Below are 16,071 nucleotides of genomic sequence, written 5' to 3'. Positions count from 1 at the left end.
ACACTGCTTAAAGACTATTATTTAGGTGTGATCAGCCAATTTCCTGCCGTACTCTATCTCAGTTGTTTTTAATGCATATTTCACTGGATTACGTCTTACACTACACACCAAATAATTGACTTCCATGATACGTTTTGTATACCTATTTCTAAAATTCTCTAATTCATTATTAAACTATCGGTTGCTCGGAAGCAAAGAAAAGATATAAATCCTTTAGTAAAATATTATTACTATGAAACATTTAGTAGGTATTAAATACACCGTTTTGTTAACTAGCTTTTAAACTACGAACTAATAAAGTTATGATAATTCGAAACACTATAAATATATCGTTATTTTTTATATTTCTATCATATACATAGTATTATTTTTATTAATTAAAGCAGGTATTTGTTGTTTCTCATTGATTAAATCCACTTGGCTTCATCTACGTTGATTATCGATTTTTGTCAAATACATTTCGTTTGTTTCCGCCTCTCTTTTGTAAATCATACCTCTTTCCGGAGAGATCGAAAGCCAGAAACAAGCTCGATTTTGGACTTCTAATACGAAACAAACAATTAGGTACGTGTTTCAGCCTTCTTAAAAAATAATACACTTAAGAAGATAAAATCGATAACATTTTGTGTGATATGAAATGATGTCGTATGATATAAAGTCTGCCACTTTTAAAAGTAAGAAAATGTAGTCATTTGAATTTGCATGTATATATTTGAATTCTTTAAATAGAAAATTTTAATCCATAGAGACTCTAATTAAATTTATTCGTTTTTAGTTTTTATTTTAGAAATATTGTAATAATATATTTAAAGAATTACTAGCGGACCCCGTAAATGTTGTTTTGCCATATATGTTATTAACCCACTGAATCCCCCCCCCCCCTTAAAGCTTAGAGATATGAAAAATAGATGTTGGATGATTCTCACACCCACTCGATATGCACACAAAATTTCATAAAAAAACGGTCCAGCCGTTTCGGAGAAGTATGGTAACTAACATTGTGCCACGAGAATTTTATATATAAGACTAGCTTTTACCCGCGGCTTCGCTCGCATTGTTTTTTTTAAATAAAAAGTATCCTATGTTACTTCTAATATCTCTAAGAATATGTGTACAAAGTTTCATGATGATCGATAAAGTAGTTTTCGCGTGAAAGCGTAATAAACAAACGTACATTTACATTTATCTATAATATAAAAATGAGTCGCTGAATGTGTTGCTAAGCGCAAAACTCGAGAACGGTTGGACCGATTTCGCTAATTCTTTTTTTAAAATATTCCTTGAAGTACGAGGATGGTTCCTAGGGAGAGAAAAATTCTAAAAAAAAAAAAAAATAATAAAATTAAAGAACCGACTGTTAGGCGATACGAAGTTCGCCGGGTCAGCTAGTAATATTATAAGATTAGTGTCATTTTATCTTACCGCTAGACTCCCTAAACAAAAATATATTAAAAAGTATGAGTATTAATAATTTTATTGAGACACGAGTTCACCACTTACCCCATGTTGACCCATGATGTTCTATTGTTGAATGACTAGGATGGGATGGTTTAACGGTGAACCGCCGTTTAATATCCCAAAACGTCTTTTATCTCGACCGAAGAATGAATTTATAATATGATTACCGTTATTCGTTTCGGTTATTCTATTGTATTTAAGTTCACTGCAATTTTATTGTAAGGTTTATCTTATTTTTCTTATATATAAATCAGAATCGAGTACGTTAAAGAATTAGGAGGGTTGTTGAAAATATTAATTTTATAGATTTTTTACTTGAAAAATACAACAGGGCAAACAATTTGATAGATATAACTTAAATATTAAACATTATAAATATACGTCATTTAGTTAAATCTGTGTGACGCGATGGTTAACTAGTAAATTGTGTAACATAGGTACTTAGATAAAATCTAGCAAAAAAACTAAGTAAATACTTGTAAATATTATACTGTGCAGTTTACTAAGAATGAAAAGTTTATATTTGTTGCTGTTTCAAGTGAGATCGTTTTTGTGCCACTTCAGTCAGAAACCACTTATGTCTCTTTAGCGTACTTACACAGTAGCTTCTTTATCTCCAGAGCAATTTAAGAAAGTGCAATTTGGCATTTTTAAGTTGACTGCAAAGCGTCATACGAGACTAACATTTGTGTTCTATTTTAATTCATACGATACATATGAAAAGCACCAGATGCAGGCGGCAGGTACCAAAACAGACAGCATCGTGTTGCAAAGTACAACAGACGTCGGATTAAAGTAGTCACCTTTCGAGAAATGCACGAAAACATCTTGTAACATTTTGAAATTGCCGGTTCATACCAAAAACCACAGCTTGCTCTGACAGATGCATGGCACCGGCATAAGGAAGCCGTACAAAAAACGAGCACGTGCTATAAAAAAAATCGCATGTGGGCACAAGTTGCACTCCAAAAAAAAAAAAAAAAATAGTCGCACGTGATTTCTTAGAAAAGATTTGGCATGAAATTAATATATTTATCGGAGCGTTCAGCAGCTGTTGCTGTGCGATGTGTCTAGTGATTGTATATTTCCATATCTTTATGTTCAAATAAAGTTTTATACTCGCGTAAGTAAGAAAATTGTATTTATAAAATTTTGTAGTATTTTTAGTGCAAACAATATTTTTACCAAGTAAAAAATACCAGTCGCAACAACCTTCAAAAGTTCATGATCAAACCTTCATCACACTTCTGTTAGAAGTAGGTACTTAATTAGTTTTTTTAAACACATAAAATATTCTCCTTTTGATTATGATTATAAAAATATTTTTTCTATCAAGCATTTGATCCAATTATGCATTATGATATGAGCTTGATTATGATTATAAGTAAAGATTTATTCTATCGAGCACTTGATCCAATTATGTATTACGATATGAGCTTACTTACTTTGTTCACCAAAAAAGCAAAATTTGAACCCGGAAGTTTTAATGGGCTTTCGATGCCATTACCGCACTTGTCACTCTTTCGGACCACCCATTATCATGTGACTTGCTTCAAAAAGCGCTTTGAGCGCTAATTAAAAGATACTTCATTTTGGTATACCGTGAAATTTATATTCGGTATCTTTATAGTTCGTAATTATGACATATATAACATGACAGTGATTGTATGTAGTTATTACAAAGTTACATATTTTGCAAACCACTTATAATTATAATTGGGTCAATTTTACAAAAATTGATAATCTTAATGATGTACTGGTCGCAAATCATTAAGCGCTTTTTGCTTGGTAATGTACCTCACATTTTAAACGTCGATAACGAAAATATTTAAAATTTTAAAAACATTGTAAACGAAATAAAAATATGTTATCTGTGCAGCGCTTTAATTGCTTAACGTTCTAAGGAAACTACAATAACTAATATGGTCGATCTCTTATCACAATCGCTTGTTTGTAAACAATGAAGGTTTACTCAATAGCGTAATAGGGGCGGATTTCATCAAGAGCCACCAACGCAACAAGCGTTGTGAGTACTTTTTAGTATATTTTTATGCACTATTCTGGCAAACATGCCCACGATCCACATGATAGTGAACCAATAGACGCCTGTAACACCAGGAGCACCATAAACGCATTGCTGACCAAACATGCCCGTGGGCGATCAAACTGTAAAATTTATTGTATATTAATGAAGTATTACCAACCTATTTAATATTATTCATTCATTTCTTTAAAACTGAGTTATCTTTTAGCAGTACCAAAATATCGTGTAATTTGTCTTTGAACCACTGTTATTATTTTTTATAAGGAATACAATGTTACTTGCGAGCTATAATATTTAGCTATGTTCTTCTTTAAGGTAGAAGTACTCAGATTTAAGACGGATGTTTCCTGTATTGGCCTACCTCAGTAAACGTACCTTTTATGGTTCCCGCTTGAATACCCAAGCTACATTAAATCTAGATTTTATCAAGGATATTTATTTATCTCTTGCCGGGAAAATAAAAAGTGCTACTTAATAATCCTCTAATGATAATCCTTATCAGATTCATCAGCGTAGAGCGCCAACTATTGCAAAGATACACATTTCATTACAAAATATTTGACCCTTGAGTGCTTTTTATAATACTCAACATAAGTAAAAATTCAAAAAGATTTACTTTTACTAGAAACTCGAAATTAAGTGTGATTGTGTGTGAGAAGTAAGTAAATTTAATTTATTAGAAAAATTAAATTATTTAGCATTACGCATCGTAGATGAGTAAAAACACATTATAATTACTAGATATAAATTTTATGTGAAAAATAATATACAAAAATAATAAGTCGTAATTGCCTCGCAACAAGTTTTGACACGAATATTTGATGGACGGAATGAATTAAAAATATAAGCCGTAATAGTATCATAATGTAAGTAATTCTTTAAAGAAAAATCTTATATTCACAGACATATTGAAGGTAAAATATTAAAATATTTCGTTATCGCTTAAGAATCTGTCGCCACTATAATTATGTAATTGTATGAAATATTTTTCCTCGCTTGAAGGTTGTATACCTTTTATTTTTAATACCTAGTCGAGTTTGCAACTAACGAAAATGTTGGAGAAAAAAAACTTTGGAAACACAATTATAGTTTTGATCATCGTGCTTCAACAATTTTTAAACATATTTAACTGATTTCTACAATGTAATAATCGATCAATAATAAATGTTCGTATTAAGCTTTCACAATCAACAGTTTTATATTTATGGGACTTACGGCGAATACCATTTTGAAGCTTTTGATATTACGGCGACCCATGGTCAATGGTGAGTGACCAGTCGCCGAAATATTGGGAATGTAAAAATGAGAGAGTGATTATTTAAATTATTAAATCAAGCTTTAATACGAATGTACTTAAAAAAATAATGTAATATTAAATCGAATCATATAAAAATGATGTAACTCACAGAAGTCTAGATAGCCGGTAACGGTATGAACGTTAACGTAATAACTTGTGTATTGTATATTAATGCCATACTTAGATATATAAGGAAACTTGTACTGAGATTTTATAGAAGACTATGTCATACTTCGTAGCAAAGGGCTCGGTGACAACCGTTTAATGGATTTTTATTGGAACTCATGTAAAAAATCGTTATAAGATCTGATCGTGGGTAAAGTTTTGAAATTTCACAAGTGTGATAATTACTAAGTACTCCAGCTTTGCGATTTTCTCATCGTTTTTGTTCAATACCACTTTTTATTTTTTTGATCTGATCCACTTTTAATGATTCAGCTGAATGACTTTTACATACTTTAATTTAAAACCAAGTTTAGGCTTTCTATTCATAAAATTATTAATAAAAAAAAAAAATAGTAATAAGTAATTTGTGGTTTATATTTTTTAAATGAAACTTATGTTTTGGATATTATGTACGACTTTTGAATATGACCCTTAAATTTTATTTATCTAACAGTTTAATTTCCGGACTTCAACTTAGTATAATCGTAAATTGTAATCGTATTCTTCTGTCTTATAACGCAATCCCGGCTTTTATCCCACGACCTTAGGTATTAAGGTACTTGTTCTATGTACTTTGCTATCTCGGTTAAGCGAAAATTTATATTCATAATAATGTATTTAAGTTAAATAAAAGTTATTATTTACAAAGCTATTAAAAATATTATTAAGCGTGAGCGACTATGAAGACCTACAATATTCATAAAACAAGCTAAATTCATTAAATTTTATTATTCTGTATTCGTTATGTTCTACGATAAATTTGTCACGACGGAATATAATTTCATACAAAGTAATGTTTATTTCAGCTGTAGGTACCGCATCCTTGAGATGAGTGTTTCCATATCAAAATGTGGAAATCTATGTTTAAAATATTATTGTTTGAGTGAAAATAATTATAGATACGTTGTTACACGTGTCCAGAAAATGTATGATGTATGTATGACATGATATTATCCTGATAGATATGTATGAGTGAAATGTTTAAAATGTTTAGATGTTCTAAGGTGAACTGCATTAAATCAGCCTATGTGCTTGACGATACTATCTTTTCTATTCATTCACGGGTGGTTGGAGATTAATTTATCACGCAGATCTATTACGCGTTAGCGACTTATTTGTGACCAACGTTTATCCGCCAATCCTCAGTGGAGCAGCTTAGTGGATTAAACCTTGCTCTTCTCCTATATGGATATTGAGCCCTATTCCCAGAAGTGAAATGTTGCTGGCTGTGTTTATATTATCGTTTATTTCGTACATAGTTCGGAAAATACACATAATTTCCTAACACATTTCCTCTAAAAATGTCATTGTAAATATATGGAACTGCTAAAATTTTAAGCTTAACTCAAGAGATCCCAGACAAAAATAAAGTATCAAAAATAAAAATTGTATTTTCTGTTAATACACACAAAGTCAGGGACAGAGCAGATATTTAAGCACATGAAACAGTCAAGTACACAGGTAGTTAACTTTGTCATGTCGTAAAGAATACCAGTAAATATAGAATTCCTTATTTTTTTCGAATACCACATTATCGCAGTAATGTATGCGTGACGTCAGCAGCAGATGTTGTTCACTCTCCTGGACGCCAAAACATGCACTCGATGGTTCGATTCTTGTTCTCAACTGTTAAAGTATGATCTTAAGCTTTTATTGTGGTCAGTATGCGTCAATGTTAAGTATGTACTATCGATGACACAGAACACAAATGTTAAAAAACTTAAAAGTGCTCGATCCAAAATAAAAAATATATTTATTATTTATTTATTTATTGTTAGTGTAATTTGTTTTTATAGGGTTCGAAAATGTGTTTCCTTTTCACCATATCCCCTGTGTAGACATACGTTAAAAAATATTAGAAGTATATAAGTAATAATATAATTTTAATATGTGTGTGCATAGGTATGTAGAATATATATGTATTTACAAATAGGCGCCAAGTGCGTTATTACTCATGTACACGTTTAAGGTAAATGTTTTGCTTCTGTGTGTGTAAGTGTAGCGAGCTGTCTCAAAACCTATAATCATCTTCAATAAACAGCTTTGTAACAAATAGAAAACGAACTACTCAAACTAGCAGTAGATCCTGAGATTAGCAAAAGTATATATATGTAAAAAACCGCGAATTGTACTTCGACAATTTAAAATGAAATACTGATGTAATGAAACATTTGTATTTGTCACGTAATTCGTAATGAAAGATGTTTTGTATTCGATCGAGGTTAGTGATTTTTGTTGTGTGTTTCCGCTAACACTCGAAGCAAATTCCATCAAGCACAATAGAGTGTGAAGCGTTTGTTTCAGTTTTAAATATTGCTAAATTTTGTACTGTTACAAAGCACTGAAAACATTCGGCGAGGAATCCAATTATATGTAAGTTCATAGTATCTATAGTGTAAGAACTTTATTTATAAAAAAATATATTTTCGACCGACTTCAGAAGAAGGAGGAGGTTCTCAATTGGACTGTATTATTTTGTGTGTATTACCTCATAACTATGTACTGGGTATGCTGATTTTGAAGATTCGTTCTTTCTTCGGAAGCTGGTGCTTGCCATATAGTCCCATTTCGTTTGAGCGAGATCTGAAGAGTAAGTACTTTTTGCGTCATATGCGTTTCCCATAGATTATTTTTCACAATTATTTAAATTTAATATATAAATAAATTTTTTAGTTCCTAAAGATTTTTGCTCTCAACGGTACCAGCAAATCGACTGTAAGTGCGATCGCGTGCCTACATGTCATAATTAAGTTTGGTTGATTGAAAAAACCACCAATTTAGACATTTACTTGCATAATTATTATTAAATTATTGTATTTGTTTAGTGTAGTTGCGATGAGGATACTATTATACTATGTTTCTACGGTACCAATGTTTGTTCTATTTAAAACTAGATATTTCTCAATATGTACGATTTTATTTTTGTGTTACCCACACATTAGGAATTCTAAACATTCTTCATATCGTACATATTAAAAAATAGCATGGTGTCGTCCCATGTCAAAGATTTTCGTTGTAATATGAAACTTTGAATAGTTACGGGTCTCTGTAAAGAACTCACTATAGACGGCGCCACGGTTCGCTTAAACCGAAAATGAAAATAATCATATCAAAAATTTGATCTAGCGGGTACATCGTTTCATAGCTTAATTGGCTAGAGCGCCGACACAGTCAGTCGGAGACGCGGGTTCGAACCCCGCTGGAGCGGTCAATTTTTGATATGATTTGTTTTGTCGCTGTTTTGTCGGCGTTCACTATTGATGTTTGAACTTTTATACTATTCACGATACGACGATGTTCGATTCAGCCTGTAATATCCCACTGTCGGGCATAGGGCTCTTTCCCCACGTAGGAGAAGTATCAGAACTTAATCCACCACGCTGCTCCAATGCGGGTTGGCGAATATTGTACTTATATATGAACTTAATACTTACGTCGTCGCTATAATTATCATGTAGGAAGGAATGGCGAGAAATTTAGTAAAATCTCCTGAAATTTGTTCGAAATAGTGAGAATTTTTTCTTTTCCTTCTATGTATCTACATTCAAGTAAATAAGTCATAGATTAGCTCTTGCTGTGTACACGTAATTACTGTTGGTGCTTACTTATTAGACACGCTCACACACAACGGTGTAGAGACTGACTTAAAATCTCGTAAAAAATTGGAGGAATCTTAGAAGATAAATATAATAAACCCAGTGCTGCCATTATTGACAAATTGATATATTAACACATTATAAACAATTTTCATAATAAGTTACAACCGTACTATTTTTACAATAACTTTAATTGTTGAATTGTCGCTGTTTTGTACGTATCGGTTCACACCTACTTGTAAGTATGACGATTGCGAGGTAACGTTTTAAAATATTTATATTTTGATTAATTATAACTTAGTGGAACACGTAGTCCCGTTACATTCCGTACAGGTGTGCGACTGCGAACGTACAAAATATTACGCGCTTTTAAAGTGACCCGTCCAAGTGACTTTGACATTTTAAAACACGGACTTCTTTGTATGTATTTTATGTGTTTGAAGCTGAACGATATAGGCTACACCGTATCTAAAAAAAATTAGGCTATATTATATTTTTGTACCTATTCCTATATATACGAATGTTTGTTACTTGTTCACACTAAAAGTATTAAATCATTTGCCATTAATTTATTGTAAAATATTAAATAACATATAGAGTGCACTGTGTTACATGTATCATCATATTTACACATATCGTATAAATAATTTGTGTATGTAATACTTTTTTCGTATATAGTAAATTTTAAGCGAACTAATTGCATTTTTTATCTGTCCCATAAATATTACAAACATTTTTTCCTATCTGTATTTGAATTCGTTAATTTTTTTTTATAATTATAAAAGGAAGTTAGATAAAGGTTTTATTAAAAATTGATGTAAGAATTTTTTACATATATCAAATGATTATTCCGAGTTAGAGGTATCTTCAAGCCAATTAATAAAAGTTCAAGCAAAAAAAAATGCTTCACATTGTGGTATGTAAACTAGTCACCGACTGGTTCCAATTATGAACACCTTTATATAAAACTAGATTTTACTCCCCGTTTTCCCCGCATACATTTAGGACTATTGCTCCGCTACTAAGATTCTTAGCGATATAATGTGTAGCCTATATTACGTCTCGAAAAATTATCTTTATAATTTTGAAAGAATCATTAAAATCAGTTCAGTAGATTTAAAATTGCTATAGACAAACAAAGAAACAAATATCGTTTTATTAGTGTTGATAAATAAATAAAAAATCTCGTTCGCATCCTCGTTCACATTTAACTGTTAAATTGCTGATAATTCTCTTATCTCTCTGGAACTTCGTAAGTTTATTACATCTGATATCATACATCTTACGATATCATCATTAATTTGATAATAACAATGTTTAGAAAAGTTTACATTTGAATTGTTAAGTAAGTACGAGTATGTATTTAAATTATAAAATTGTAAATAATAATTTATTTAAACTTTATGACACAACTAAACTTAATATGTTGCTTATCTGCAAGACGCAAAAAACAGCGTTGAGGTAGGTTTTTTACAATAAAAAAAAAATAATGAAATATGTAATATAAAACTATTTTAATTTAAAAGCCCGTGTTTGCTTATTTTTGTTACCACTATTTGTCTTTGAGTCCAGAAAAATATGAAAAATGAACTGAAGACAAAAATGTAAGTTTTATCATCCACCAAACACAGACACGCTTCTTAAAAATAAATATTTTTATCATTTTTAAGTGCTTTCAATAGATTTAGCTAGATAATTACCGAATTATTGAGAGCATGAAAGGTATTTTCATGAAAAATTACATCTATGCTTTTCAACGATAAATGAAAATAATCTTTAGTAAGTTGAATAATCTTTTAAAAAATTCAATTTGGTATGAATATATTATTATAAGTCTTTAGAATAGTTTTAGGTAAGGTTAGCTCAGTTTTAAAAATAATAATATCAAAAGTGTGAAAGAAAAAAAATGTTTGGATAAAACAATCTTACAAGGATAATAGCAGATTCAAGCATTGATCGACTACTTTATATGTCAAAGTCATGGGTTGTTTATACATAACTGGTCTTAGTTATTAGCATTGTACAGCTGTGCATCTTTAAACACTACGGAAGATACGTGATCTTTAAGTAAAAAGGCGGTATTAAGTCCAATTGTTATGGGACAATGGAATCCAGAAGCAAATACAACAAACATCCCTTAAAAACATCAAAGAAATGATTAATTCTCGGTACCTTCTTGACATCTGCCTATAAACCCTTTAACGGAAAAAATAGATTTTAGAAGTACAAAAAGTTCAACCCTTACAATTTTCTGCTTGGTAAGCGTAGGATTCGATCTTGTTGGCGTTCTATTAAATTTTGTTCTTTAAAAAATATATTCTAATGTTTGTTTTTTATCTGTAAACAGGCGTAAAACTATCGTACAATTATAGGTATATAAATAACAATAACATATTATTATGTATATATTATTAATATATACACATATTTACACAGTTAATTTATGATAAAAACATTTTTTTGATTTTATGTATAGTTCTATTCGAAACTTTATAAACTGATTTGTAATTTTAATAAACACAGTTTGTTACTTTGATGTCTTAAAATTAAATTACATGGGGTATTCTTTAAATTTTTTGCCATAACATTTAATTGACTAACTGACTTTTTATTTATTACACGTTAAACATACGAATGTTTAAATAATCCAATTAAAGTATTTTAAACATATATTTACAAATGTAAGCACGAACATTTAAATCAGTATCGCAAATAATTAATTGGTTCAAGGATCACATTTAACATTCTTACAACTTGTTTTCTGTCGAATTGTTTCACACGTGACCTAGATTATACAAATTTTAGTATTTATATATCCTTTTTAAAGTTTATAGAAAGTGTCACAATTTGACACCTGCTTTACAAATTTTGACATTTATGATTACTACCACAATAATATATTACAATGTTTCATGATAGATCTTCTTCGATAAACAGTGTATTTATTTTAAAAAAACTTTCTACTTACTAAATTTGCAATTAGGTAATTTTGCAAATTATTGAATTCACGTATACAAATAAGCTTTTATGAGGTGCTATATTAGTTTATCCAAGATAAAAATAAAACGTATCTTTATTTCTGACCATCAAACTCCACTTTATGTCAGATATTTGCAACCTAATAACTATTTGCAACCTTTGAATCCAAGATTTGTAGTACCTATACTATTTGAGGTATAACAAGTGGCCCATTTTATCTCCTATAAAGCCTACCTACTAGAAACTTACTTACTAGAAAACAAAGTAGGAGTAACTTACCTACGAGAATTTTTTTATCGGCAACCGGTGGTGTTTATTGGATACGGGCATGGAGCAGATTGTGTATGCCTGTACCTATCGGTCGCATAGTGGTGATCGGGAGACGACTCGGATGTTCGACTATCTCAGTGAGACGGCTGACATGGTCCAACGTCGGTATCCTGCTGCCCAAATGGTATTTCTGGGGGATTTTAACGCTCACCACCAGGACTGGCTGTTCCCATACCAGAATACCGACCACGCCGGGAGAGAGGCGCTCAAATTTGCTCTGTCGCTAGATCTTACCCAGCTAGTCCAAGAAGCAACACGAGTACCCGACGTTGACGACCATACACCTAATTGTTTGGACCTTCTGTTGACAACTGACCCTGACCGGTCCTCGGTATCAGTTGCAGCTCCCCTGGGCACATCTGATCACTGTGTGGTAAAGTCAGTATCTAACTTTCACCCTCTGGATACAGGTCCTACCGGAACCAGACGTGTGTGGCGATATAAGTCGGCAGATTGGGATGAGATGCGACACTTTTTTGCATCCTACCCTTGGCGGCAGACTTGCTTCTCTTCCAGTGATCCGTCGAGTTGCGAACAAGAAATATCGGAAGTGATACGTCAGGGGATGGAGTACTTCATTCCATTTGCTGATGTATCACTAGATGGCAAGATCCCTAGGTGGTATAATGCAGAATGTGCCGAAGCTGCAGCCCGTAAGGACTCAGCGTTTGCAGCGTGGGCTGAAGCCCGTACCCTTAAATCTCCGGATATAACTACGAGGAAGAGAGCGTTCAACTCTGCTGCCAAGTCCTACAAAAGGGTTCTTAAAAAAGCTCGTTTCAACCGTATTAAACGCATCGGAGCCCAACTAGCTTCCCATCCGCGCGGTAGTAGAGCATTTTGGTCACTCTCCAAGTCGGTTGAAATGAGCTTCTGCCGTCCCTCGCTGCCTCCTCTGCTTAAACCAGATGGATCGCTGGCCTTTACTGCGACAGAAAAGGCTAACCTTTTAGCGAATCTGTTTGCAGAAAATTCGCTCCTTGATGCAGGTAGTGCCTCACCGCCCAGACATCCACCTTGCGACTCTGTTATGTCAGAACTACGCATTCGCCAAACTAAGGTTTTGAGAGTACTCCGTAACTTGGACGTGAATAAGGCTAGTGGTCCTGACGGGATACCAGCAAGAGTACTTAAACACTGTGCTCCTGAGTTGTCTCCTATTCTCACGCGCTCGTACCGCCTCTCTCTAAAATCTGCTCAAGTCCCTAAAGCATGGAAGATTGCCAACGTACAACCTGTACCTAAAAAAGGTAGTCGTGCCGACCCGGCTAACTATAGACCTATCGCGATCACCTCCATACTGAGTAAAAGTTTGGAGCGTATACTGAATCAAAAGCTCCTAGCATACCTCGAGTTGAATGACCTCCTGTCGGACCAGCAATACGGTTTCCGCCGTAACAGGTCCACGGGGGATCTTTTAGTGTACGCCTCGCACATCTGGGGCGAAGCCTTGGACAAGCACGGAGAAGCGCTAGCTGTCTCACTTGATGTATCGAAGGCATTTGACCGGGTCTGGCATGAGAGCCTATTGAGCAAGCTTTCAGCTTACGGAATACCCCCGAGCTTGTGTGACTGGATATCAGATTTCCTGAGTGGACGATCATTTCGGGTGGTCTTAGATGGCTCCTCGTCTGAGTTGATGGCGGTTAATGCCGGTGTCCCTCAGGGATCAGTTCTCTCTGCAACCCTCTTCTTGATTCACATAAATGACCTCCTCAGGCCCGGTATCTTTGGATACGCGGATGACAGCACTGTTACGGAGAGATACGTGTCCGGTCCCCGAGCTGGTGGGGCTGAAACTCATGAGCATAGAGAGGCCCTGGTTGAACGCATGAATTTGGCTTTGAAAGAGGTATCCGATTGGGGTGACGCCAACCTAGTCAAATTTAATGCTTCCAAAACACAAGCGTGTCTTTTCACTGCTAAACGGAGTCCATTCCCATTAGCCCCAACTTTCCGGGGTGTATCTGTTCCGATCACCGATAGTATTGATCTTCTAGGCATAAATATTTCGTCTAATATGAACTTCGGACAATGCATAGAATCCAAGGCAAAAATTGCTGGTAAGAAACTTGGTATCCTCAATAAAGTCAGGCAGTACTTCACACCGGAACAGCTTCTTACTCTCTACCAAGCACAAGTTCGATCGTGTATGGAGTACTGCAGCCACTTATGGGATGGCTCTGCCAAGTACCAGCTCGCTGCTTTGGATTCTGTGGATCGACGCGCCAGAAGACTCATCGGTGACAAATCGCTGGTTCGCTCTAGACTTCAAAGTCTCGAACATCGGCGCAAGGTTGCCTGTTTGTCGGTATTTTACAGGTTATATTTCGGAGAGTGTGCTCTAGAACTATACAATTTGGTTCCACCATCACCTTTCTACCACCGAACCGCAAGGCATCGCATGAATCTGCACCGCTATGTGGTTGAAATCCCACGATCTCGCACTAAACGATTTGCTTCCTCGTTCCTAATTCGCACCGCTAAAATTTGGAATGCCCTTCCGGCTTCCGTTTTTCCAACGAACTATAACTTAGGTATCTTTAAATCAAGAGTGAATAGGCATCTTCTAGGCAAGCGCGCACCACCTTAGGCTGCATCTTCACTTGACTTCAGGTGAGATCGCAGTCAAGCGCTAGTCTATATATTTAAAAAAAAAAAAAAAAAAAACCGATGAAATAGAGCCTTATAATAATGAAATTGTCACAGAACTCTTGAATTAACTGATTTGAATTTAACTGAGGTAGGCCACAGCAGGAATTTCCTGCTCAAAATCTGGAGCAGCCCGACTGGGGTAGTACCTCGATCTTATAGAAGGTCACAGCTAAATAATACTGTTTTCAAGCAGTATTGTGTTCTGTTGGTGAGTAAAGTGACCAGAGCTCCTAGGGGGATTGGGGATTGGGTAGGCAACGCGCTTGCGATGCCTCTGGTGTTGCTGGCGTCTATAAGCTACGGTAATCTCTTACCATCAGGTGAGCCGTACGCTTGTTTCCGACCTAGTGATATAAAAAAAATAGCATGAAAATTATCCTCTGCTAAGCATAATCCTCTACATATTAGAGAAAGTTTGGAGTTTAAGACTTATCTTTATCACACAATATGTTTTTTTCATGTACAAATAGTTATACACTGTTCTGTAGAACAACTAACGGTCTACACCCTGCTGTTTAATGGAGTTAATCACAACTCAGCTTGGGACCACCAAGGGCTTCTACATTATATGTCTTTATCACGTATGCGGGTTTGACACTTTATTATCAAAAAAAACTGACAACTGCAGGAATTGTTAGTTATTTCTTCTTTTTTATTTAATTCGAAACAGTTTAGCACTCTTTGTTTTTGTGTTTGTCTAATTAATTAATTGTTTAGTTATTTTTAATTTTTACGCGAATTTCACTCATTACAATAAAACTACTTTTTGGATTTTATCGCGAATTATTAAATGTTTCAGATGGCCGACCTTTCGGATACTTTACAGCAACCATGGTCACAGGAGGACTAAGTCCTCCTGGCGATTAAATCCGAAAAAGTTGTTTTATTTTAATGTATAGTAACTAGTAACTAGTATTATTGTTTTTCTTTGATTTAAGTAATTTTAGGGAATCGAGATAAACGTGATATAAATAAATTAATTAGCTCCACCATACGTGTTGGGTTGTTCTTGTGGTGAGTAAGTACCTGCCAAGTTTCAACAACGCGCTTGTGATTCTCCTGATGTTTGGTTCTTTGTAGGTGTTTTTGTTTGTTACCCTAGTTGCCTAAAAAAGTCAGTTGTGCAAACTGATCTAGTGAATGAGATTACAAATTTTTTTTTCTATTTTTCCAAAACTACATGGTTAGAACAATATCATAGGTACGAGTAGCATCATATTTATAATTACTTAACCATGTTGTTAGCTATCTTGTATTAAATGTTCTAGGTAATGGGACAGCTGCTTGCAATAGATCAAGTCTTTGATGTGTAGGACGGATAGCTTCTTTTGCGACATTTTTTTAATTGTTACAGCGTTAATTAATCCTAATATAAAACGACAGCAGATATACGATAACGTCATATTAAGATCGCCTGAGTTATGTTTGCGGTACTTGTAACATTAACATGGAAATAATTTAATAAGTTTATTGTTAAAAAAATATTTGTTTATTTAGACTAGGCTAGCCAAGTTAACGCAGTTTACGGTTACCCTGCTTTCAACTCT

At 33.9% G+C, this 16,071-nt stretch overlaps 1 protein-coding gene across 1 annotated transcript; it reads left to right on the top strand.

Annotated features, from left to right (window-relative positions):
- The first annotated feature begins 11,867 nt into the window (after positions 1 to 11,867).
- Positions 11,868 to 15,837, top strand: LOC123663928. The gene is made up of 2 exons (XM_045598569.1): positions 11,868 to 12,965; positions 15,793 to 15,837. Exons 1-2 carry the CDS (start codon positions 11,868 to 11,870, stop codon positions 15,835 to 15,837), a joined length of 1,143 nt encoding a protein of 380 aa, XP_045454525.1.
- Positions 15,838 to 16,071: the final 234 nt, after the last annotated feature.

The sequence above is a fragment of the Melitaea cinxia genome, chromosome 21 (genome assembly GCF_905220565.1).
Source record: "Melitaea cinxia chromosome 21, ilMelCinx1.1, whole genome shotgun sequence".
NCBI classification, from domain to species: domain Eukaryota; kingdom Metazoa; phylum Arthropoda; class Insecta; order Lepidoptera; family Nymphalidae; genus Melitaea; species Melitaea cinxia.
The sequence above is the reverse complement of the archived record's forward strand: the minus strand, read 5'-3'. Positions and strand labels throughout refer to the sequence as shown.

What these genes read in the sequence shown, in the direction of transcription:
- LOC123663928 (XM_045598569.1), top strand. Translation starts at nt 11,868, where the DNA reads ATGGAGCAGATTGTGTATGCCTGTACCTATCGGTCGCATAGTGGTGAT. An exon ending in GTAACTTGGACGTGAATAAG is followed by an intron (nt 12,966 to 15,792) that starts GCTAGTGGTCCT and finishes TAAATGTTCTAG; the next exon opens with GTAATGGGACAGCTGCTTGC.